Source organism: Pinus tabuliformis, chromosome 5_1 (assembly GCF_031772625.1).
Source record: "Pinus tabuliformis cultivar Carrire ecotype Pingquan chromosome 5_1, CPIR1, whole genome shotgun sequence".
NCBI classification, from domain to species: domain Eukaryota; kingdom Viridiplantae; phylum Streptophyta; class Pinopsida; order Pinales; family Pinaceae; genus Pinus; species Pinus tabuliformis.
The window spans coordinates 903,370,533-903,397,621 of record NC_142305.1 but is presented as its reverse complement, the minus strand read 5'-3'; the positions used below and the strand labels follow the sequence as shown (position 1 = coordinate 903,397,621).

At 35.2% G+C, this 27,089-nt stretch overlaps 1 protein-coding gene and 1 long non-coding RNA gene across 2 annotated transcripts in view; both read left to right on the top strand.

Moving 5' to 3' along the window:
- Window positions 1-10,044, top strand: part of LOC149167734 (uncharacterized) — a 35,265-nt gene extending 25,221 nt beyond the window's left edge. Inside the window, exon 2 of the long non-coding RNA XR_016260961.1 lies at window positions 9,566-10,044. This is a non-coding gene — a long non-coding RNA (uncharacterized LOC149167734). The remainder of the gene's footprint in view (window positions 1-9,565) is intronic.
- Window positions 10,045-22,458: 12,414 nt separating this feature from the next.
- On the top strand, window positions 22,459-25,029 carry LOC149167733 (uncharacterized). The gene is made up of 2 exons (XM_089430579.1): window positions 22,459-23,191; window positions 24,779-25,029. Exons 1-2 carry the CDS (start codon window positions 22,459-22,461, stop codon window positions 25,027-25,029), a joined length of 984 nt encoding a protein of 327 aa, XP_089286705.1.
- The last annotated feature ends 2,060 nt before the right edge of the window (window positions 25,030-27,089 follow it).

Here is a 27,089-nt window from a genome sequence, read left to right as displayed (position 1 = left end):
TTCAGAGTGAGGAACATTTATTATAATACCCAGAGCTTTGGGGTGACTATGTTTGTTGTTCGAATAGAACTATAACATTAGTTTCAACTCCTTAACAAATCCTGCTCTCATCATTTATATGTTGTCCACATATCGCTTCGAATCTATTTGGTCATATATCATTTTGAATTTGGGTTGCATGCCAATAGGTATCTATTTAATGAGAAGATTCAACACTTTGGTTATGTATTTGTCTTTGCATTTAAAGGAATCTCTTATTATTATTCTATTTGACCCTAATTTTGTTGTCAAAGTTGCTTTGCCTAAATCCAAGGATAAGACTATTTCTGTATAAGCAAGCTATTAATTCCAAGCACTTGTGTAAAATAGAGCATTACTCAGAATCTATTTATGAAATAGAGGAAGATTATGCTTTTGTGGTTTAGGATTGTGCATTTGATGCCTTGAATTTTAATTTTTAAAAGAAAAATAGTGGTGTGAGATCAAGTTGTGTTATGAGTTTTTCCCAACAACACATTTGATTGATTTCTTTTGGAATGCATAGTAGTGTTAATCTCTTGGTGATTAGGATCACATTGGCATATATGGGTTTTTTTGTTAAGGAATGTTCTGAATAGGTGTGATTTACTCGAAGAGAAGATTTGGGTCAACGTTTGTTTTGATGAACTTGATTACAAGATTGAATGCGTGAGTGAGATAGTGAATTGTTTGTTGAAACATTCAGATTTCTTGGTTTGGTTGCAATGTTAGGATTATTGTCGAGACTGAATTATTGATGGTAGTTTTAGTTGAATAAGCTACCTTCCTTTTAGCAATTTGATTAAAGAGTGAGATTTTCAATGGAACCTTTAACAATTTGCTTTCATTTCGATTTGAAACAGTAGGGTAAATAGGATAACCAGAGTCTCTCTAGAAAAAATAGCGTTGCACCTCTAAGTTTACTAATCTAGATTGAAAAGTGAATTTTGACATAAATAAAGAACTAACACTGCAACCCAACAAATACAACCACTAGGAAAAGTATTTTTTGCTAACCCTTGTTACAGGAAGTATATAATAGATTGGTGATTGAGCTTAGGATTTGATCCATCTTTTAGATATTTGGTCATGTAATAGCGGGTAAGATTTCTTTTGATCACCACCTTAATTTCATTTATAATTTTTTTTAGATTATTTGGTGTTTTTTCCCTTTTTTTGTTGTTCTTATAAGTTGTAGGTTTGGGGATGCCAATAAATGACACCTAAAGACAAACTTATAGTAATAAAGAGTCTTGTACTAGCCAACATAGAGCCTAGAGGTCAAGCCTGCATTAATCAAATGAAATTCCATGGGTTCAAACCTGTGTTGACCCGCCATAGAAATAGGGGGAAACATTGGCACTGTCAGTGTAGTTAACAATTATGTTTTTTCCAAAGGCTAAATTTTCTAAAAAAATATGCATATTTTTTTATTTTTCCTAGTTTCCATCATGTGTCTTAGGCTTTCGTTTACCTATTTTAATAATCCATATGTAAGCCAAATATAATTGAGCATGGAATCTAAGGATAGGGAATAAGACCCCTAGGGGTTTTTTTAAAGTATTTTCCTACCATGAAATATCTTGGGGAAAATATAGGTAGCTTGTTGTTGTAGACTAGTAGAAATGTTATAGGGGTTTTTTGGTCATAGTTTTACTTCAATCGACCAAGTTTTGGACCAACAAAGACTCCTCCATTAGTCACGTACTAGTCCTTCTATCACCCCCTTGTTGATCCCCCACTCATTTATTTACCTTTTAACTCCCTGTTTGCAGGCCAAAGCCAAGCCATTTAATGCCACAGGTCTAGAAAATTTAGATTATAGGGCTATAGAAGAGAGGTCATCATGTACATTGTCCAACTAATATGTCTTCTTTTTTTGTCATTTTGAAGTTGTTTGAAACCCTCTTAGTTTTGGAAAAAAAACATTTTGTTATTTTTATTTATTTTAGCCACGTTTTCTTGTTGTTAGTTAGATTTTTTTTATAATATTATTTTTTGTTGGTCAAGTACGTAGGACTACCCATGGGCTTTCAATTAGTGACCTTAAAATCAAGAGATGCCTTAACGATAAAATTGGGAATTTATTGCAAAATGTTATCTCTCCTTTAATTTCAAACAGTTTCCATGTCTAGTTAGTTGCAATAACTATGCACACATACACACCCTAAACAAAACAATTGGTTCAAAACCCTAGGCTAAGCCTAAAAATCAACTCTTAATTTAATTAAAATTTTAAGGCCTCTTGGGATTAAAAATATTTTAACTATAAGATGTTGAGAAGAAGATATACTAGGTTAGATAGGAAATAGGTCATTGCTTCAACAATTTGTTAAGTACAATATAATAATATATAACATAAATTGTAAAAGATTATATTAACATTTCAACAAATAAATGTAATCAGTGAAAAGAAGAAAGATAATTCAATTCAAGAAATGAAACTAGTTTAATTTCTCATAATCGAAAATATAACATATTTACAACGAAGTACCAAAACAATCCATACACTATTACAAAAATTTTTTATTTTCACTAATTAACAAATTTCAAATCCTTTATTAAGTACAAATAATAATATACAAAACCAAATATTAGATTCTCAAGCCGAAGAAAACACTAGCATTAGAAATAAGTGAGGCAGTAGTACACAATCTTGACTCCTTTTGCTAGTCTCTTTTTTCCAGGTCACCAATCCTTCCTCTATTCTTGATAGTAGTTCACAGGCCCCAATTCTGGACTACAATTTCCAACTACAGTCTCTAGAGAAAATCCCAATGTACTGTAAGGATCTTCGTCATTGGCTCGACCCCCCTTAGGTGTTCAATCGTTTCTTCCTCTTGAAAATAGTGCACAAGTATGAAGTCCAATTTTTCCAACCCCTTTCTAAGTTCCTTTTAACCCATCATCTAGATCACGATCTAGGTTAATTTCATTTCATTCTACAAGTTCTTCGATAGAATTTTATGAGATGCGAAACTCTCGTCTACCTCTTCTGCAAGAAGATTCGAGAAGAATCGCTTAGCCTGGGAGGAACAGATGTCAAAGTGGTAATCCCACCATATCAGAATTCGGTCTTCCATGTCTAAAATAAATATAGTAGATGTAGTACCTGCCATGGTCGAGGAAAAGGAAAACCCCAGACCCTGAATTCCCTGAAGGCTCTAATCAATTTATCGAGCTTGAAGCCTTGTTTTGATTAAAGTCCCCTTTTGCAGAGTCGCTAAGTTTCACACGCTAGAAGAATACTTTTAATAGTGATTGAATTCCGTTTAGTACCTATGAATTCCATTAAACTCAACAGCTTTATGCACTCATCAGAATTCCTATTATGGCCATAACCTACAATTAGAGCATACAATGACACAAGGTCTCTATGAAACATTTCTTCATACACTTGGCGTGTATAATCTATACTCTGGCCTTTACCATGCATATCCACACGGACACTCCCTACAAAGGCACCAGACTCGAATCCACTCTTCAAAACATAAAATGGACGCTCTTGCAATTTTGCAAGCTGGATGCCGAGTTGCAGCATGTCAGAAGAGCGTCAACAATGGTAATCGAATTGGGTTTGAGACATTCGGGAAAATATCAATTCAAAGGGTTTCAGTGCCTCCTCATCAAAACCGAGATATGCATAGCCGAAAGTTAGGGTAGACCATGTGAAGAGACGTTTCGTCAAATAGTTGGCATGCTTTCTCCATGCCCCACTCTTCATGAGAGATGGAATCATTCAAGCAGCTTGGTGATCTGCCCCTTTATTGCATATTTGGGTATTCATTCAAGGTCTTGACAAACCATGATGAATCAGGCTGTGACAAAACCATTTCCAGGATACCCATTGCATGTCACATTATTCATCTTTATCGAGGGAAATTTAACAAAGTCACGCAATCGGGGTAGGTATTCTTGACACTACCCTATTTTTAGTGACATAGGGCTTTCTCCTCGTATTCATTCTGATAATTTACTACTATCATTTTAGCATATGCAATTGCATCTAGAACCAAAAACCATAGAGTCCAAGGAAGCAAATCTGGTTGAGATATTTTGTTGAATAGTTTATAGAAATACATTGAGAGCTTTTTTTTTTCACTATGTCTTTGGTACATGCAGGCACAATGTTAAAACTGAGGCCACAATGTTAAAATTGAGGCCCTAATACCACTGGTACCGTCCTTAGCCCTCTCATTAAGATGATACTCACACCAATTTCAACATTCTCAAACATAACCAAAAACATATGCATAATTTAACCACAACATATAGTTTTGTGCACACTCAAGCCATAGTACACCAAAACCATGTAACAACATAACAAAATACATGCCAAGACAATCCATGAGACATGCACACAACAAATTTCAAGCACTTATCTGATGAATTTTCTAACTGATTGTGGACCTCGAACATTCCTCCTAGTTGTAGACCATATTGCTCCATTTCTCTCAATAGTGGATCACTCTCGAGTTAGGGCCATGACTCCACTCGACATCAGTGTCCGGAGGCATGCATGTGTCTCATACCAAACATAATAGGGCCAAGGTATAAACCATTCAACTTCCAACCAACAATATCACATTCCCTATCAACCATATACCCAAGTAGTGCACTGCCTTCTCTGCTCCTTTAGTCCCTTGGGTTGTGCTACTACCTCCAGGGTGCCTATCTTGGTTGGTCAAGAATGTTCATGACATTGTGACTCCCAAAGTCTTGCTGCCCTGACGAGTCTCTAGGTACGCTCCAGACCCTCATGCAACCAAGGTACCAAATCCATCAACCTCCAACCAATACGCTCGCATCCCCCATTAGCCCTTATCTCGACTAGCTATGGATGCTCATGACATTGCATCTCTAGGAGTCTTGCTTCCTTCACAAGTCTCCAGGAGTCTTGCTTCCTTCACGAGTCTCCAGGTACCCTCCAGGCACTCATCTAGGGACATTTGTGCCTTTTTTATGCTTATTCACTGAATAGGGGGAACCACATTTTTATAGACATGGTGCCCCTTTACTTTTTTCTAATAATAATAAATTATAATCTCATCCAGGGACACCTATCGCTTACTTATGGTTATTCACTGAAATGGGAAACCACCTTTTGACATACATGGTGCCCCTTTAATTTTTATTATAATATTATAATATACTTTCAAATCAGAATACCTTTTTTTTTGTCGTGGAGTCTCAGCCCCTCATACTCTTTTGTCCCTCAACTTGTAGCAAAAAGACAAGTTAGCTAAATTCCATGTCAGCTAGGCTCATTGACATGATCACCAAGCAGACTCTCTGGCCTGATTTCCCTAGGCACTTTGGCCTTAAATTCATAAGTATTCAGGCCCACGGACCTAATACATCACACATACCCAGGCACGCAGGCCTCAATGGAACTCAACTCACTAGCATAATAATACAGGTTCCCTGACCCAATTACATAGGAACGCTGACCTTAAAACATATCAGTGCCTTGGCCCACTGGCCTAACTTGTCTATACATACAGAGGCATGCAAGCCTCAATAGAATTTTGGCACACCAGTGTATTCAACATTCCTACTCATTAACCTAAGTGTCGCATGTACATGTATATTACAATTTAGGGTCCTAGTCATGGGTGTTAGATTTCCTTTCATTTTCAATCAACAAAAAACAAAATATTAATTAAAAATTGAAAGGGGGCTAGCACTTGATTTGGTTTCATAATATTTTTTTACAAATTGCAGTATATCAAATCTAACCATTATTTTGCTATAAGGATGAGAGATTTTCTCCACCATTTCATCATCCAACTTATGATTCTCAATCATTTTAGCTCATACATCTTGAGTTCTCATGCCATAGCCAGTTCATGCCATTAGAGAGACATATCCATTCACTTGCAGGTTATGATTAATCAAAAGACCCTCCTAAGGAAGAGGTTATCTATAGATCTCCCCACAAGTGTTTTCTAATGAAATATTTTCTTGGTTAATGCATTTTCACTATCTTTTTTACGTTACTATTCAATTTATTTTTTGTTGCTCTTTTTAATTATGAATAGTATACTTAATCAAGATAAACCATTTAAACCAAGGTTTTTAATCCATTTTACCTTTGTCCTAGATACAACCACTAGGAAAAGTACATTTTGCTAACCCTTGTTGGAGAATGCATACAACACCAAGACAGTATTGTTGAAAAATAACATTCTTCATGATAGCATGTAGGATGCAAACAATGAATTTGAAATATCCTGCATAAAGCTAGAAATATTTAAAGGATTTCACTAAGGCATAGGTTTGTTTCACCATTATCTTATAATTCAACTCAAAACCTCTTAGTTCTTGACTCGTACATGCTATAGGTTGCGCTTGATTATCATCATTATTTTTCCAAAGGAAACTAGCTATCGTTTATTCTAAGGAAAAATAAACGACATGAAACTCCCTTGAATAGTTAGGACTAACTAAGATTAGTGTCACACTTGTCACATTCTTCACTGCTTTGGAGGCATCTCTAGCATGATCATCCCATTTGGATTCTTTTTCCTAGGTTCAAAAGATTGGAGATTGGATTAGTGATTTCAACAAAGTTCAAGATAAACCTCCTAATAAAGTTAATCTTTCTAAAGAAAGATTAAACAACTTATTGGTCTTAGGTAATGGGATCCTCTAAATGGTATTGATTCTCCCTAGATCAATATTGGATCCCTCTTTGCAAATAACATTCTCTAGCAATTTCCCTTAATCATCCTCAATGATTGATTTCTTTGGATTTAGGGATATAACACACCTTATACAAATGCCAATAATCGATTTCAGATGGAAAACACGATCCTTTCTATCCTTAGGAAATATGGTTGGATCATCTTCGTAGATTTCTTTAATTTTTGCAATTAAATTTGTTAAAGCATAATCCATTATTATTTGAAAAATGGATCCTACATTCATTAGGTAGAATGACATTCTAATATACTCATAGGTTCCCTACGAAGTATTGAATGAAATATTGTTTATGTCCTCATCCTTTATCAAATTTTTATTATAACCTAAAAATTCATCAAGCATGGACAACATGTCTAAACCTATCACATTGTGTAAAAAGTTCTCTATATTTGGTGAATGATAGATTTTTTTTAGGGTCAATTGGTTGATTGTGCTAAGAGGCGCTCTACATCCCAATATGGAAACAATGTTGTAAAAGATTATGTAAAACGTTATGTAATGTACTGTATATTTACTTGGTCAACATTAAAACTAGAAATTAAAATTAAAAAATAATAATTATATATAAGTTTGGGTTAGTGATTTGATGGGTTCACCGATGGTGGTTTACAAGACCATGGTATTGCATATCCCATTGTATTTGTTATAATGAAGCCTATTTAAAAGCTTGAGGAAATTCATTATGAAATGCATGAGTACTAGCTTAGATCCATCTTAACTCATGATGTTCCCTCTTGGTGCTTGGTAGATATCTTTAAAGTCAACACAAAACTTGATCTTAGTAGTTTTTTTTCTTCCAACTATCAACTTTTCAAGCCATGATGAGTGTTGAGTTGGGGAAATAATTTTCAATGCAAACATATTTTCCAACTCTTTTTGGATTAAGGGAAGGAGCTTAGGGTCGATGCTTCTTGTTGGGAAGGCTTAGAATTTTTTTTAGTTGGATGGTATACTAGATGATATTCCATGTATAAGTCTTTAGGTGATCATATGACCAAGAGAACACATTCTAGTAGTCCTTGATTAAGTGTTCTATCTACTTTCTCTCTTCCTTGGAAGTATCTTTTCCAATCATTATCATTTAGGGACAAGCGTTGAAACCAATGTTGATTTCGACATATTCCTTGGGTTTGGTTTCCTTAACATTTTTCTTATGCATATCATGTCTAGCGAAAAATTATTCTAAGGGGACCAAACCCTTTGGAATACTAGTATTTTACTGTAAATTCACCACTTCATAAAATTCGCACAAGCCTTTCCAATCAACCTTGTTGCTCAACAACCTATAACAGCTGCTTCTAAAATCTCTCTCTGAGTTGTTGCAATGATAAAGATGTGTTCATTCAGACCAATCCCTTTTCAAAATCTTCCAGTTTTAGAAGGCACACAATTTTCCCTGGATACAACCATTAGTGCTATTTTGACGATGGAATAGATATTGGGTTGCTTTCTTCCCCAGCCAGCTTCTTAGATTAGTAAAACCGTTAAGTTCTTGACTATAGAGCTTTTCGCTGAGCATAGATGGAGATAAGGAGTTAGTTAATAATTATAGTTTTTGCATTCAAGTGGGCAATTGCATGGAGAAGGAAGATGACAATATTCGTGGCAAATCTTGCACCAAAGGTTGCTTTCCTTCGTTCACTTTCCTTCATTTTTTACTGAACTTCCTCATAATTAGTCTGATCTACACAGTTGTATGGATGTATGATGTCATACAAGAATGCGATGGTGGACCATAATAACCTACCCAAGAACAAGCTCGTAAGGCCTTGCAAGATGCATCTTTATATATGTTAATGCCCATGCAATCAACTCGATCTTTAGGAATCCAGCAGAATTTGGTAAGGTTCTATTTTAAAAGATAATGTTAAAAAAACTGTAATTCTTTCCCGATGATCAAAGTTCAGAAGATGTTACGGGTGCACATACAGTCTACATTCTTGGGACATCATCTTAAGGAAGCTTCAAATATGGAACGAAGGTTTGTTGTGCAACAGTGGCCACTGCATTTTTAGTCCACAGGTTTTCTGCGGCCGAAGCAAGTAATTAAACAGTATTTTTGTCACAACTTTGGCTTGCACCGACCCATCAAATTATGTGAGTTGGGTGCGAGTGACTTCATAACAGTGATGCTACAAATATTTATATAGCCAATGAAATTCTCAGTGGTAAATATTTTCAGTCATCCTTTCCTCTCAGTATCCCTTGATCTCCAGCCCATTGGGTGAACTTAAGGTTTGGAAGAAGCTCTATGTACCATGAAGAAGATGCATTCAGTAAATCCGTTAGATTCAACTGATACATTTTAAATTGAGTTACTACTTAGCAACATGGGTTTTGTCAATTATAAAGTCATCAATATTTTTGGCTCATTTTCACATGAATATATTGCTTAGGTTTTATGGTGGTTGTTTGGTCAAAGTTTGATAGATAATATCTAATCCAAGAATGATGAGAAAAATTGGTTTGAGATTCCTTGTTGGTGCTGATGGTATGGTTTTTGTTGCTCATTTTGGGTTGGCAGAATTATAATTATATATATATAAAATGCCAGCCAACTCGGGCCAAGTTTTCACAAGCTCGATTACTTGTACATAATTTTGATTTAGAAGTTATACTCATTGCATGGAGATTAATGTTCTCCTGTTAGCTCTTGTTTTAATATATCTTGGAAACCAACGGGAATCCTAAATTGCTCTTTGTAAAGATGGCAGCCAACTCGGGCCAAGTTTTCACAAGTTCGATTACTTGTACATAATTTTGATTTAGAAGTTATACTCATTGCATGGAGATTAATGTTCTCCTGTTAGCTCTTGTTTTAATATATCTTGGAAACCAACAGGAATCCTAAATTGCTCCTTGTGGCTAGTCCGGAAAGGTGCATTAATGCTGCCTAGAGCCTTGTGGAATAAAGATAGCCTTGCATCTTCTGATCAATGTAATCAAACCTAGCATGGAGCACAATGCCTGCATAGTTGACCTTCTAGGGCATGCTGGGCAGTTGGAAGAGGCACATGATTTTATTTACAAGATGCTGTTACCACCTAATGCTTTTGTGTGGGAATCCTTGCTTGGTGATTGTAAAAGGTATGGAAATGCAGAGTTTGGACAACTTGTGGCTGAACACCTTCTTGAACTAGAGCCTAAAAATGCTGGAAACGGTGTGTTGTTGTCGAACATATATGTTGGAGCTGGCAGGTGGGATGATGTACTTAAAGTGGCAGATGTGATAAAATAGGACGGAGTATGTTTTTGTGGATGTATGTGCACTTGTAAATCAAAATGGAATACGTTCCTGAGCTTTTGTGACAGCGCAGAGAAGGGTTTATGTTCCATACAGCAGAATGTACATCCCAATTATTCTGTCAAGTTGCAGTGGTGCTTTTTCAGTAATGATGGAGTTTATAATTTCTTCAGACAAAAATGGTAGGACCAAGGCCATAATGGTCACAATTGAGTGTGCGGTCTATTTATCCAAATTTGAAGAAGGGGTTGAGATTAGACAATTTCCTTGCTGCCACCTTTTTCACAGAACTCGTCTTGATAAATGGCTGGACCATCAGCAGATCACCTATCGGCTATCCCTTGTGTAGATCATGTTTGATTTCAGAGAAAGCAGCGAAGAAAATCAGGCATAGGGAGCAAAAGCTTACAGATGAATTGGTATTCTGTTGTTCATCCTTCCAAGAGGCAGCTTATCATCATACATGGATTGAAAATTAGAATTACTTGGATCCTGGTTTGATGGATCTCTCAGTACTCAATCCAGTGATCTGGGGGCTATAATTGGAGATTTTGTAATCTTTTATCCTAATAATCTTTATAATAATCTTTAGGAAAGGTGCTTGTTTCTACACGGTGCTTTGATGCTTCTCTTGATGAAAGTAATCATGTTTTCTATAAATTATTTAGTGAATACTTCTTTGGTATATAACAGGAAAGCCTGTATGTAGAGAAACTTAGAAGTTGTTCTTTTCAGTACTTGAGGAGGTTTCCTAATATGACCTGGGGAGGTTTGGAATGATTTGTGTGGGATCCGAGATCTACTACTCGGCCAAGCAAAAAAAATGGTGTGCCCTATCTCTTAGTGGATGTCATACGCACTATTACAAACACCAATGTGGAAAAAGTTGAAGTCGGGATTAAATCGGCAAGGGTCCATAAGTTGGAAAACTCGTTAAAGTTAGGAGTTTTTTGAAAAAGTCAGCAAAAAGTTGGCAAAATTTAAAAAACACAAAAATATTCGTTTATTTTTATTTTTTTTAACATCTAGAGTATCCACAATCCATTAGGGCTTGTAGTCTGCAACATCAGATCTGCAATCTAACCAATGAGAAATAGACAAGAGCAAACATATAGCTTACTTGTTGAAGTAGCTCATCTAGATCAACCCTTTCTGCATTTTTTGTCCTTGAAACCTGGCAGGTCCTTTGCCTCATTTGCCATCAATTGCTCATTAAGTATTTGCTGCTCCAAAATACACAATATACTCAGCCCTAACCAGATTTACTTCTCAAGTGGATTTGACCACCAAATCACTGTACAATCAGCATCAAAGTATATCATCAACTCACAATGGTTTGGCCCTTCCAAGACACTAAATACTAGTTGTCCAAAACCCTTATTGTTTAGCTTTCTCACAACAAATTTGCCTCGTCAAATTCATTGTATAACAACTCTAACAGTAGCGAAAACTCATAGTAATTTTGCTTATCAAATCATTATATGATAGCCCTTAAACACCACTGTCATATCCCACATTCAATAGAGATGACCGACTTTTTCGGCCGACTCTCGATAAAATCGGGCATATAACGAATAAATTGCGATTTTTTCGTTTCTGAAAAAGTCTACAAAAAATCGGAGGGTTAAATCGTTTTGTTGAAAAAATCGCAATTTTAGGATTTAATCCCGATTTTTTGCAGAGTTTTTCCACACTGACAAAAACTTTGACTTGAAGATATCATTCCACATTCCCCGTGGGAGATTAACTGAGCAATGAAGTTGGGTGATTTCCACTCTGCCATTTGTTGGACAAATGAATTGTCTTAATAAAACAAATCAATTCACTCAAACATAAATTATCAACCAAGTAAGGATTTTATTTCAAGGTTATTGTGCAAAGTATATACAGGCAACGATTGCTCACTGATATAGGCTAATTCTTAATACTAAGCCTTTTTTCTACAAGAACTGACACATAACCAAAACATGTTGTCACTCTTCACACTTGCAAGAATGTTAATCTATCAAACCCTTGCTTGCATAAAGATAACTCACTGGACACGATGCTGGAAATAAAATCACACTTGCATGGAAAAGAAAAAGCACTCCTTTAATCAATTGCGGAAAGCCATTCAATCAAAAGCACAAAACCATAAAGTCAATCAAAATCAATCTACATAACACACTGTATTAAATGTAATGGCTATTAACTGATATTATGTATCAACAATGAATTATAAATTTGTCGCAGCAATTGAATGGTAGTAGCACACCGTTAGTAGGGATCGATCTAGAAGTAAATATGCTAACAATGAGCAATCTATATTAATGTTTTGCAAGTTAAATTAACCAACAATAGCAACAATATATCAACAAGAATATGTAAGCGTGATAATTGAAATTATAATAAGAACTAAATTAACATAACTTGCAAATGAATTAAAATAAAATAATTACGTTACCTCCACTGACACAATAGTCCTTGCTAAGGAGGAAGGGCCTTCCTCCTTAGTAGGGAGCGTCGGTGATTCACAATTCACAAACTAGGAACTCAGAGATAAGCCACGAACTTGCAAAGATTGCATTAAATTTGGAAATGAAGTTACAAGATTCACAATTTTAGAATGATGATGCCTCCCCCCTCCTAACCTAAGTTCCCAACTCCCCAACGTGTTCTTTGTCCATACATTTATACAAGAAAAGAGAAGTCGACGAATTAGTGAGTGCAAATTTGCTAAGGAGTTTTGTCAATTTTGGAGATATTAAAGAAAAAGGAAAAAATGTTATTTTTGTGGGAGAAAAATGAAAATTAATATTTTAATGGAGAATGGTGGCAAAATAATATTTTATTATAGAAGGGACGTAAATTATTATTTTGATGGAGAATGACGGAAAATTAATATTTTATTGGAGAATGGAAGGAAATTATTATTTTATTGGAATGGCGGAAAATTATTATTTTATTCAAATGATGGAAAAAAGTGGAAAGTGGCCCCACTGTTAAAAAATGGTTGAAAGCACTCATATATTTCACACAAAGGTGTATGCATCAACACACACAGAGTTTACATTCAAAGATTACTCTATAATATAGAGTTTGTGAGATCTAACTTATTCCTAATTTAGAAGGAGAGGTTGAGAGAATTTCTCAACCATCACCAACAACTCATAAACCAACATTACAAATATAGGATGTAAGCATTAACTCCAAGTTCCCCTCTTAATGCTTACATTACATAAATTTATTGAAACCACCCATAAACAACAAAATACACAATCATTCTTTAACTAGTTTACAACTTATTAGTATAGGCTCCATCAAGTTGCCTCATAACCCTCGTAAAGGTGTAGTTAGCAAGTTGGATTCCCGAGTTCCACTCTTGAACTCCCGAATCACGGATCTCCCGAAGTCAATTACTGAACAACGTCCCAAGCCATTGCATAACCTCATTAGAAGACCACTCCCATATCCTTGCTAGCACCACATTAATCAACACATGCCTTTGATTTTTGATTTTGTGGATCCAATAGGTATTTCACCATGTTGTGAAAACAAGGATCAAAACCCATGTTTTCATTTTTCTTGAAAATGTTTGCAAATACTTCAACAAATATTGATTTACCAGATTAATGTCACTCTTGTCAATGCTGATACAAACGAATTTTCAATGATGTAATTTGCTAATAAATAAAAATTAAAATGAAATAGGAAAAATTCCCCTTGGTGGTTTTACTCGAGTTTATTGTGGGTAAATGCAATCAAAATGTGTAAAAGTGGGGTAAAAAAAGGCAAATATAGACAAAATGAGTGATGTTTGGGTGTCTTTTTAATGAAAACAATGACTACCAATATCTCCTTGAAGGAGAATTTATTGCATGTTCCCATGCTCAAAATTTTGTTACTTTGTCCATTTTTAGATAACCCTTGCTACTCGTAATAAAACATCTACATTAGATGTGGACCCCCTCTGAATTCATTGCCTGATTTTTTGCATCAAAACTTTTACCTTGAGACTTTGATTCTTGAGTTTTAGTGTATGCCCTTGTTTGTACCACTGAAATGTCTTCTTAGTTAACAATGCATTCTATGCTTGTATTCTTTCATTCTATTCCTTAAGCCTATCATTTTTCTCAATTATATCCATGCTTTGTCTTGTGAGCATTTAATTTTTTGTTGTGATATATCTTTCCAACACTTGAAACTCAACATCCCTTTTTAATATTCTAATCATTTTCTTATTTTTATTCATGTATCATTCAGAAAACATAATAGAAGATTTTGCATGTTCATTTTCTTTTGCTAGCATGGAAGCCTATTTCTTAGTGGTGAAAGTGGAGAACTCCCTATCATCAGATGGTGATGATTCTTTCTCATTTGCATCAGTAAATGATCGTGGTTCCTTTAATCACCCTCTAAAGATTTTATGTAATCATACATGATTTGTTGTTGTTCATTAACCTCTAATGTTGATGTAGTGTGAGGAGTGGATAATTTAGTTATTGGTCTCGTTGCAACTTTTGTAAACACATGTTCTTCTGCTTGATTTTTCTATTCATTACTTTCACCAAGCTTCTTAACCATTGCTATAGTAATACTTATTTGTTATGTAATTGTTCCCTTCTCTGTTTTTTATTTCCTTATTTCTCTCCTTGGTTCTTTTGGTTGTGGAGAAATATCTTGTACCTCTTCTTTAGATTTGTTTGATGTATCTTATCTAATGGACTTTTATATGAACTCATTCTAAGAGAAGAACTCTTCTCAATATTTATTAATCCTCTATAACTCATGGATTATAATCATTTAAATCAATCCATGGTGATAGAGACTGTTGTCTTCTTCCTTGGGTTGTCCTTGAATGGATTTAGCCATTTTTGTCAAGTTATTGAGTAGGTAGTAGGGAATTTTGATAGGTTTTTCATCTTCAAAACGCAAAATAAGGTGTATGTGATACAAAAACATAAGACTATAATGCCCCCACATGTTAAGTAGTTTTGGATGAGAAAAACTAGATACTTCTGAGGGTCTTTCAACTAAATTTGTGGGGCTCTAGTTCCTAGTTGGGTCTCTACCTTCACCTAATAAGAAAGGGAGTCCAAGCTCATTCTTCAATTCCTTTATTTTTAGACCACTTCTCTCCTTGCTAGGGAAGCCAATAGCCCATGGCAATGAGTTTTCAAATATGTTGATTGTTAAATTTCCTATCTAGGCACATTCTCCATCAAATGACTAGGAAAAATCCTTTGTAACCTCAACATTATAGCCCTGAAACTTGAAAAGGAACTCAAGAAATACAATTCTATAGAGAATTCATTAGCACTCAAGTTGTAAAGTAGTTTTATTTTTGTTTTTGTTTAGTCTCGGAGTATCCACAGTAGAAACCATATTTGTCAACGTTTCAAATCCCAACAAGGATCCATTATCAGGACCAATCTGAATAATAATAGAAGAAGAGATTTGTGATAGGATAAATAGTTAAAGAAAATATTTTGATTGAAGGTTGGCTAATAATTTTTATTTTTATTCATAATAATTAATAATAATAAAAGTTTTTATCATAATCTCTAAATAAATTCTTTCTTATTATTTTTTATTTTTCTTAATAGATTTCATATTAGTTGAATATTGTAATAGTTAATTAATTGAATGAATTTTATAAAAAATTTCTTTTTAATATATTTAAATTATTATTTTTGTTTTAATTTATATTTATAATAACTAATAACAATTATTATAATCTTATGGTAATTTTTTTTTTTTTTAATTTTGTTATTATTAATAGATTTTATATTAATTTTGTAAAGTAGTTATTTCAACCCCATACGGCTTAAAACAAACCACCATCTCAACGTTTTAACTCCATGTTATCAAACTTTGTATGAAACTCATATACAAATACTCTTGTGTAAGACCAATTCTCATGCATCAATACTCCCTTATGAGGAATGAGCGACCTTAAATATATTCAAATTTTATGCAAAAATACTATCTTATAAACAATATATTGTATGAAGAGAAAACCATATAAAAACCCCACGTTTTAAACAATCTTATGTATAGTCAATTTTTATGCACAAATACTCTATTGATGTTATATGAGGGATACAATGTTCAACAATCTTGTATATAATCCAAATTTCACATTAAAAAAAATGTCTAGGGACTTATTTTACATGGATTTAATCTAGGTAAAAACCCTATATATGAAGAGCCAAATATATATGAATGATAATTCTGTTATGGACAAGCTATATATAAACAAGACATCATATAGAAAACTTGCTCTATATAAAACAAGAGATCATAGAGAAAACTTGTTTGCAATTGATTGGTATGAAACATTTATCATTTCTTCCATGCTTGCACCAAATTTTAATGCGAAGTAACAACTTCAAACTTGATAAGAGGGTGGCATAGTAAAACCTTCTTGAAATGATTAGTGGGGTGGAAAAGTATACAATTATTGAAATAAATAAAAAGGTGGCATAGTAAATTGAGTTTAAAACCAATAGAAAGGTGGCAGAGTAGAGTATACATTTGTTGAATCATTTTAGAAAAATAGAAAGGACTCCATTTGAGTCATTTGTCACATCAAAAGATTATTATGAAATTGATTGTATTAAGAAGTAGTATAAAAGGTATAATGGGATAATAGACAATAGTTAGAATAACAATTATGAATAGGAAAAAAGGTCGTGATAGTATAATAACAATTATAAATAGGATAAAGGTTATGATAGTATAATAGCTTTGTGTAATGGAGTAATGATTAATGATTATACATGATACGATTTTTGGAATATGATTAAAAGGTTAGGGTATTTTATTACTTATAAAAATATGGTTTTGATAAAATTAAAGTAAAGATAATACTTATTTAAATAGGATTTTAAATTTAGGTTTCTTTACAGCTATTGAAAAGTATGATTATTAATAGTATTCATATGGAAACATATAAGTATTGTTATTTTTAATTTTAATTTTTTTATCAAAAAGACTAAAAGCATTAAAAACTTGTTTTTAAAAATTTGGACAAGATTTTGAATAGTCGATGGTATCTTCATAATGTTTGTTTCCTTGTATCTTCACTTGCTTTTCTGTACTATATGTTTAAATGCTTGCTTGTAGTCTTCAACTACGTGTTGTAATTGACATGTTTCCTTCTAACATATATGATAAAACTCATTTCCTTCTAGCATCTATGATTAATTTATAACCAACTTATTTTCTTCTGGTATGTGGTAGTTGTCTTTTATTTCAGATTTTGATAATAAATATTTTCAAGTCATTCTCTTATATATTTGGTATGAATTATTGAGCTTATTAGATAGAAATATATCAATTTATACAAATTTTATATACAATAACCACTAAGTTCATTTTTGAAAAATAAATGCTAAGACATCTCTATCTTGTAAATGTCCTCCCCAGATCAAAGTTTGTTCTTAGTAGGCGATCATTTGTAACTTTGAACATTAATTACAAGATTTTGATAGATCTGGGAATCACTAGGAACATTTTTTTATGGATAATTTTTGTTAGCCAATTTCTTGGTTTTCCAACAAAAATCCACATCTAAATTGTGCCAAAAACATGGATTTGCACATTTAAACTCTTTATTTTTTTGTTTTCTTTTTCATATATTTTCATTTTATTTTTTAAATTAAATTTCATGGTGGAAGAGGAATATGAGTATTACAACCTTCACCCATAACTTGCATCTTAGCTTATTGAATTAATAGGGAAATAAATTAATCATAATTGATCAACTTGTTGTAGAGTTTCAATCTATGACCATTGACCTCAAATGCAACTCATTCATCAACTGCCTTTATCTTTAGAGAACTATTATCAACCACCTCATCAAACTCATAAGGACCAAGCAAATGAGTGGTGAACTTCCCTTTCAAATCCTTGAATTTGGAGTCAAAGAGCAAAGACGAATTGCCAACTTTAATTGTTTTTTCTTGATAAATTTATCATACCACTTTATCCTTTATTATTTAATCAAAATAGTTTGTTCTAGAACATCTTATTATATTTAATTTAGTTGCATAATTATTTCCTATTTTACCTAAGTAAAGTCCATTCATAATTCAACTTCAATTCTAAAAGTTTGAATTTGAAATTCAATAAGAAATAAGACCTGTTTACCATACATCAATTCACGGGGAATGAAACCACTAGTATTATTCCATGTTTTCCTATAGGTCCATAAGGCTTCAATAAGCCTATCTGCCTAGTTCTTCCAATGAAGTTGGATTGTCTTGGTCATGATTGCTTCTAGAACCTTATTTCTAAGTTCCACTTGGCCATTTTTCTGTGGATGATAAGGATAAGAATTTGGATGCCTTATTTTGTATTTTTCAAAAATTCTTGTCATAAACGTAGAAGTAAATTGTGCTTCTTAGTTTGTAACAATTTCTCTTGGAACCCAAAATCAAGCAAACATATCTTCAAATGAGAAGTTAACGACTAATTGTTTATTTGTTTGTGTTAAGGCTTTTTCTTCCATCCACATTGTAACATAATTAGTGCAAACTAGTATTCACCTTTTTCCTTTAGACATAGGATCAATATGCTCTAGAAAGTCCTAAGCCCATTTTTCAAAAGGATTCACAAGAACTTGTGATTGAAGATGCATATCACTTGTTGCTATGTGTTGGCACATTAATTAACAACTATCACAACTTATAACATACTTCTTGGAATCTCCAAATAAGATTTGGCCGATAATTTCCTAGCACCTTGTGAGAAATCATTTTATCTACAAAATAAACACCACATGGTTCATCATGACATGCTCTTAAAATATCAAATATTTCACCTTCTCTAACACACTTATGAATTATCAAATTTGGGTCTGCATAGAAAATATCTTCTTTGATCCGTGAATATTTGACAATTTGCTTAATAACATTTTTCTTTTCTCATGCCGAAAAATGTGTTGGTGACTTCCTTGTAGATAAATAATTAGCTACATATATAAGCCATGGGGAATGAATAGATATAGAAAATATTTTTTCATCTAGGAAAGTATCTAAGACTTTAACAACCTCACCAAAATTATTGATGTAAGAGAGAAAGTGTACCACTAGATTTTCCTTTCTAGGTCAATCTAGGACAATAATATTAAATTCATGTAATACTTGTTATCCTACCATTGTTTATTAATGATATAATGTTGAAATTTATTAATGACATGAATAAATGCTAATATTTCTTTCTAGGTGACAATGTAATTGATCTCAACAAGAGTTAAGTTTTTATTAATGAAATCAATAACATAGGTTCAAATATTTTCTTTTTGACCTAACATTTCTCCTACTATTGCATTAGATTCATTTGTACATATGTGAAAGGATAGAATCCAATTTGGACCTCTCAATATAGGTGTTATTGAAAGTTTTTATTTGAGTGTTTAAAAAGAAATTTGGTAGTTAGTCACTCCAATAAAATTAAACATATCTTACAAGTAATTTAAATAATGGTAGAGCCATTTTACTAAAAGTTTCTATAAATCTTCAATAATAACCCACATAACCCAAGAAAATTTTAATGTATGTGTTTATGGATTTGGTAATTTGATAATTACTTCTATCTTGGCTAGATCCACTTTTATCCCTGCAATAGATGCATGATGTTTGAGTACTAACCCTCAATTAGCAACATAAATAATTTTTTATTGTTAAGTGCTAGATTTATCTCTAGGCATATTAGAAAATTTTCCAATTAACTAAAGCTTCTTTAAACGAATTTTTGTACAGTTAAAAATCATCCATGTAGAATTATACACATTCATGAATTAAATCGGGAAAACTATATAGGATTTCCCTCTCAAATATAACAAGTGCATTGCATAGTCTAAGTGTAGTTCTTTATAGGTAAATTTCCCCCTAGGATAGGTGAAGGTTGTTTTTTCTTGGTCCTCTAAAGATATTTTAATTTTATTATAGCCACTAAATCCATCGAGGAAAGAAAAATATTTCTTTCCTACTAATGTGTCCAGGAATTTATCAATGAAAGCTAAAATAAAGTGATCCTTTAGAATTACTTTGTTTAATTCTCAATAGTCAACACATATTCACCATTCTCCATTTTTTTAAGTGACTACCACCAATAGCTATCTAAGATCAGATAAATAAAGTCTACTTTTAACAATTTTTGAAGTTCTTCTTTTACTATCTCTTTTAACATTGGACTAATTATTCTTTATGGTTGTTTAACAGGTTTAACATTATCGTCAGTATAAATATGAGGTGTATAGGTATCTAGATGGATAACTTTCACATATATACAAGTCTAGCTAAATGCTTTAGAATATTTTTGTAACAATTGAATTAATTGTTCTCTGCAACCTTTGGCTTTGCAAAACCTCGAGGTCCGCATCTCGCGCGATCTACAGACAGCGAGTGTGCCCGCCCTCTGCCGCCTTGATTCTTGCAGATGTGTCTGCCTGAAGCTTTTCTGCATGCTGCAGTCGGACTGGTTCATGGATCGAGTTGCTGGATTCTGACAGTCCTAATCCTTGGGATAGAGACCATGGAGGGGTTGGGCACTTCACAGGCGTCTCTTCCACCTCCTCCGCTGATCTTGCCTTCTAAGGCCTTCAATCGGCTCTTGGCTGGGCTCCCAAAGAAGAAAAATACTGAAGCTGTGAAATTTGTAAAAAAACTGGACGATATTCCTGTGATCTCCCTTCCTCCAGAAACCCCGATCCAAGTTGCTTTGTCTTTGGCTGAACGGGCTCTCATCGGCTAGGTCACTGGGTTATGGCCGTCCCCAAAATCCACTGAGAGCTGGGTCAACAGAAATTGGGCATCGTTGATCAAAGAAAGTGTCACCTCTTACTTTCTAGGGAGAGGATAATTCCTCTTCGAATTCACATCAAAGGATGACAAAGATCTGATCTTCCAAAACGGCCCCTTCTTCATGGGCCCTCAGGGTTTGTATTTGAATAAATGGACCCCGGACTTCGATCCAGCAGTAGATGTGCCCAAAGCAGTCCCGGTGTGGGTCAGACTTCCAAATCTCCCAGTGCATTGTTGGAATTGGGACTCTCTGAGGCACATTGGAAATGCCCTGTGGAAATTTATAGACCGAGCGAACAATAAAGACCAATATGACTGTGCCAGGATCTGTGTAGAAGTAGATCTGGAGGTGGGACTACCAGAGGCCATCACAATAAAGGTCGGAAGTTGGACGCATTTACAGAAACTAGACTATGAGCAGCTGCCCTTCAAATGCCGGAAATGCCATGTTTATGGCCACTTCGCTAGAGGCTGCCTGACCAACAATGAGGTTGTGCAGGGGAAGGAGAACAGATGGAATCAAGTCAAGCAATCCAAATCTTATCTCAAGAATAAGAAGTCGGGAGGCCCTAATGGCAAAGGGCCTCACTAGGCCACTGCTCAGCAGATCCCGTCCAAGCCTACTCCAGAAAATAAGTTCGATCCTCTGAGCTCGTAACCAGAGGACACCCAGGAGGTCGTGGTCCAAATGGAGACAGAAGCCACTCAGGAGATCGAGATCCAAAAAATAGCTCCTTCAAGCAAAGGTACTCCCTTAGCCTCCCTCAAAGGAACAAGTGCTGAAGACCCCAAAGGTATGATTTTAGAAGAGGAGGAAGAAGAGCAGGAAACAGACGAATCAGAAGAGGAAGGAGAAATAGGAGAGTCCCAAACCTCGGTAAGAAGATCTACAAGAGGCCGAAAAACTGACAGGGAAAAAAGGGAGCAGGAGACTTACAAAGAAAAACTTCAGGGCAGCCAACCAACTTTGGAAAAACTGCTAGCCCCAAAGCCTAAGATGTTGAAAAATCAGCCCCAAGGCTCCAAGGGAGCCCACCAGAAACATAAATAATGAAGGTCATCTCCTGGAATTGTAGAGGTATGGGGAGAAAAGCTAAGGAAGAAGCCATCAGAAGCTTAATCAGAACAGAAACTCCAGACATACTTCTCGTCCAGGAGACAAAATTGGAAGACATAGTCTTCCTTCAAGCAAGCAAGAAACTTTGGTTCAAAAGTGAAGCAAGAGCAATCTCTGCCCAGGGCGCCTCGGGAGGGATTGGCACTCTATGGAACGCCAACAAATTTGCAGTCCTATTTGAGGCTAGGAATACTCACTGGTTGCTGCTAAAAATGCAGAATCTAGACACTAAGGAAACTTTTTGTCTTTTCAATGTTTACTCTCCAGTCAATGTCGGGGAAAAAAAGGACTGTTGGGATTCTATAAGGCGCCAAGTAGACTTAAAAAACCTGGAAAATATAATTATTGCTGGAGACCTCAATCTCACTCTTCGTCCATCTGAAAAAAGGGGAGGCAGCGCAGTTCGAGATCCGGCAAGGGAATGGGTGGAGGACATTATGCAGGACTGGGCCTTGCTGGATATCAAACCTTCTTTCGATAAGTACTCTTGGTCTAATAAAAGAGTGGGCCCTGGACATATTGCTGCCAGGCTAGATAGATTTTTTATTCAAAGTTCCTATTTGTTGCTAGGCCTAGAACCCAGAATGCATATTCTTGCTAGCAGCATCTCGGACCATAAGCCCATAAAGCTAGAGCTACTAGCCCATCTTGATCTGGGACCTATCCCCTTTAGATTTAGCCCTCTCTGGGTAAAGGAGCCAGACTTCATGCAAACTGTCAAGGAATGTTGGAATCAGCCTGTCAAAGGATCACCTTTCTATATCTGGGAGGAAAAGCTTAGAAGGGTAAAAGGAGTTCTAAAACGATGGGTCAAAACTCTGTCCAAGCCGAATACAGAAAGGAAATCCATTAAAGCCTCTCTTGTCTCCCATCAAACTCGTATGGAGAACACCATAGTCACAAAGGAGTTATTAGATCAAGAAGCTCATCTGCAACAGTGCTTCCACAAGGCCTGCTTAGTTGAAGAAGAATATTGGAGATTAAAACCTCGTAATCTCCGATTCAAAGAAGGGGATAGGAACACTGCTTTTTTCCACAAACAAGCCCAGGCAAGGAAATGTTTCAACACTATTTATGAGATTAAAGAGGATATTGACACTCATAAAGATCTTGATTACATAAATAAAGCAACCTTTTCTCACTTTCAAAACTTGTATAGTGAAGACAAGGATTCGAACCAATACTCAGATCTGTTAGACATTATACCCTCTATAATTTCTCATCGTATGAATGAGATTCTTGAGGCCAAAGTCACTAAAGATGAAGTTAAAAAGGCCATCTTTGATATGGATCCGGATAAGGCCCCTGGGCCGAATGGTTTCTCTTCCAGATTTCTTCAAGCTTGCTGGCTGATCATTGAAAAGGACCTTCTCAAAATGGTTCAAAAGTCTCAAAATACTCAAAAAATAGGAGGCATCACAAACTTTGCTTTCTTAGCCCTCATGCCCAAGGAAAAAGGTGCCAAGAACTTCAGCGGATTCCGTCCGATTTCCATATGCAATATTGGATACAAATTAATCACCAAAGTAATTGCAAATAGACTGAAGCTCATTCTTCCCAAAATAATTCCTAAGAATCAAGGAGGCTTCATCCAAGGAAGGTAGATCGTGGACAACTTCATCCTCATACAAGAGGCAATTCATTCAAGTCTTCTCTGAAAAGAGCAAGGTATGGTGATTAAACTTGATTTAGCCAATGCTTTTGATCGAGTAAATCATAGTTTTCTTTTAAATGTTATGAGCAAGTTTGGTTTTGGAGCAAATTTCATTAAATGGATCTGGGCATGCATCTCGGAGCCATGGATTGCTCCTCTTGTAAATGGAAGAGCCACTAATTTTTCAAAGCTTCGAGAGGACTTAGGCAGGGGTGTCCTCTATCCCCTCTGCTTTTTGTCATCCAAGCCTCTGTTCTCAGCTTCCTGTTAGACAAAAAGATGCAAGATCAAGATATTAATGGACTGTGTATTGCAAGAGGGGTCAAAAACATAAATCACGCCTTGTTTGCGAATGACACTCTATTATTGGGTTCTGCCTCTCTCTCCTCTGCTTCAAAATTTAAAGTTGTTTTGGATGAATTCAGTGAGGCCTCAAGCAGCGTTGTTAATAAGAGAAAATGCCACATCTTCAGCTAGAATACTACGCCCAGTTTGCTCTCTGCCATTTCTAGATGTTTGGGTTTTGCAGCCTCCTCCTCTTGGTCATCTTTCAAATACTTGGGTCTCCCTGTATTTCATAAGAGACCTGCAAGCAAAGACTGGCTCCCTCAATTGGAAAAATTCAAGTCTAAGATTCAAGCATGGGGTTACTTCTGGCTCAATACTGCTGGCAAATCAGTCTTAATTAAATCTGTGCTTACCATCCCCCTTTATTTCAATTTGTTGGGCTTCTCGCTCCAGTAACCATTATAAAAAAAATGGAAGAGTACATACAAGGTTCTTTTGGAAGGGAGGAAAACATAATGAAAACAAGATTCCCCTTATCAGTTGGGAAACCATCTCCAAGCCACGGTGGGACGGTGTTTAAATTTCAAAAACCTCTGTCAGCAGAATGTGGCAATGACAGCTAAGATTATCTGGAAGATCATTGTGCCCAAGCTTGGCTGGGCCCAATTGGCTCTCTGGAAAAAGTATTTTAGAGGACCTCGCTCCAGATGTCTAGAAAATGTGATTCAATTGCCTAACTCAACATTCCTTAAACTGTATGCTAAAGTTGCCCCCTCTAATTACTACGCACTCCTACTGGATCCCAGGTAATGGCAAAAAGATCAACATCTGGACTGACAAAATCATGAATAAGGACCCAATTGAAGACAGAGCCTCCATTAGAGCGCTGCGTTGCTGGATGGACAGAGAGGGACTGCGATCGTTGTGGGATATTTCTCTTTGGAACAATTTTGTTTGGGCAGGATGGAAATGCATTGAGGTGTCGGATCATCTGACCAACAAATGGGCCACGTTGCTTGATTTCCTGCATGGCTTGGCGCCCACACACATGAGGAAAAGAGACTTGAAAGGCTGGGGGCCGAATGCTAGAGGTTACGCTGTCTCCTTGGGGTATGCCAAACTGAATGAGAGGCCATATGTCCCCCCTGACCCAGCTCCTTGGCGAGGTGTCTGGCGTTTTCCTTCATGGCCCAAAGTTGACTTCTTTGCCTAGCTTCTCTGCCATGGAAAAATCTTAACTTATGACATTTTGCAGAGGAAAGGGTTCTACGGTCCCTCCATTTGCTCATTGTGCAGTGAAAATGCAAAGACAACAGTCCATTTAATTCTAGAATGCAGCTTCTCTAAGCAGATCTGGTTTTCCTTTATTCATAATTTGGATCCAAATTGCATGCTTCCTTGCTCCACTGCTGATCTTTTCTCTAATTGGGCAATCAGATATCCTGGTCCTCCTCCCAAAAACCAGATAATTAAAATTGCATGGGTTGTCCTTCCAAAGGTTATTTGTTGGCAGATATGGCTAGAACGTAATAGAAGAATCTTACAAAATACAAAGCAAAATCACAAGGCCTTATAAATCAAGATCAAATGCCACATAAAGGAGTGCTTGATTGATATAAAAGATGACTCTAATCTCAACCAACAGGACATCACTTGGGGATCAATTCTATAACTACAATTTCAACCAGCAGTTAGAAATGCCCCTACTATTAAAGACTGGCAAATAAGGAAATCTGAAACTAACTTTCAAGACTGGATCAAATCGCAAGCAAGGCACTCTCTCTTTTTTGATGGGGCAGCAAAGGGCAATCCAGGCAAATATGGTGTAGGAGGTGTTGTTGTAAATCCAATTGGGGAAAAAATCCACTCCTATGCTTGGGGACTTGGATATTCTTCCAGCATTCAAGCGGAGGCCTTGGCCCTCTTTCAAGGCCTCAAGATCCTCAAAGAATTAAACATAAATGAAGCTAATGTTATAGGTGACTCCCAGATCATTATAAACGCAATGGCTTCCAATTCCCCAGCTCTGGACCTTAAACTAGCAAGGCTGATAACCAAAATCAAAGACTTGGAAAATACTTGTCAGAACTTGAATTACTACCATGTGCTGAGAACTCATAACAAAGAGGCGGACATCGAGGCCAACAAAGCTGCCCTCCTCTCCGCCGGGGTCAAGATGAAAGACGAAGAAGAATCATGGGAACCCATTCCATAAGCTGATTGCTGCTATGTTTTACTGCTTGCTATTAAATAAATTTGTTTGTATCTTCAAGAGGGGGAAAATCTCTGAAATCGATTCCATGGATTCCTTATCAAGGAAGAAATCTTCAAGCTTCAGCTGCATCCTCACTCTTAGCAGTGAGATGCAACAAGATAAAGAAATCCCCAATGTAATCAGAATTTTAGCATTCAGGCTAAGATGAATATAAACACTCCATAACTGTTTCTGTCAAAAAAAAAAAAAAAACAATTGAATTAATTGTTCTTCCTGAGATTCTTTGAAATAGAACTAATATTTAAACATTTCCCATGATATATTTCAATAAATTTTTCACAAGAATTTAACATTGAGTTTATAGGAAATGTAGTTTGGAATAAAGACTGCAAAGAATTTATGTACACGTTTCTTGAAAATTTTTCTCTAATGGATTATTATTTGAAATTTATTGAGAAGATTCCATTTGTTCTACATACTCTAGATTGGAAATAAAATGACTAAGTAGAGTTTCATCATTTTCTTCTTTAGAATTTATAGTTTCAACCATAGATAAAAGAGGTTGAATAACTTTTTCTTTAGATTTTGTCTCTTCAAACCATGACATTTGTTCAATTCATTTAGATATTTGGTAGCGGGATAGAATGTAACATGATTTCTTTTATTTTTATTTTTGAAATATTCAATTTTCCTTATTCATAACTAATGAAAACATCAACGATGTCTAGCCAAGGTCTTCCAAGGATTGGAGGATGTCCTCCTAAGCTAGCTTTAGGTTGAATAATTACAAAGTCTATAAGATATTTTCAACAATATAAGGATACAATAATATCATCTATTATACCTTCATGTTTTATTGTAGATCTATTTTCTAATTCTAATACTGTGGGACTAGGTCAAAGATTGCATATATTCAAATTTTGCATAGTTTCCATCATCATTACATTAATAACTTCCCCTAAGTCAATTAGACTATTGGGAATAGAAATATTATTGTTAATAATTTGTAACAATTGGTACACTTGGATCAACACATTTTTCTATTGTGATATTTGTTG

What these genes read in the sequence shown, in the direction of transcription:
- LOC149167733 (XM_089430579.1), top strand. Translation starts at nt 22,459, where the DNA reads ATGCATATTCTTGCTAGCAGCATCTCGGACCATAAGCCCATAAAGCTA. An exon ending in TAAGGCCCCTGGGCCGAATG is followed by an intron (nt 23,192 to 24,778) that starts GTTTCTCTTCCA and finishes TTGTTTGGGCAG; the next exon opens with GATGGAAATGCATTGAGGTG.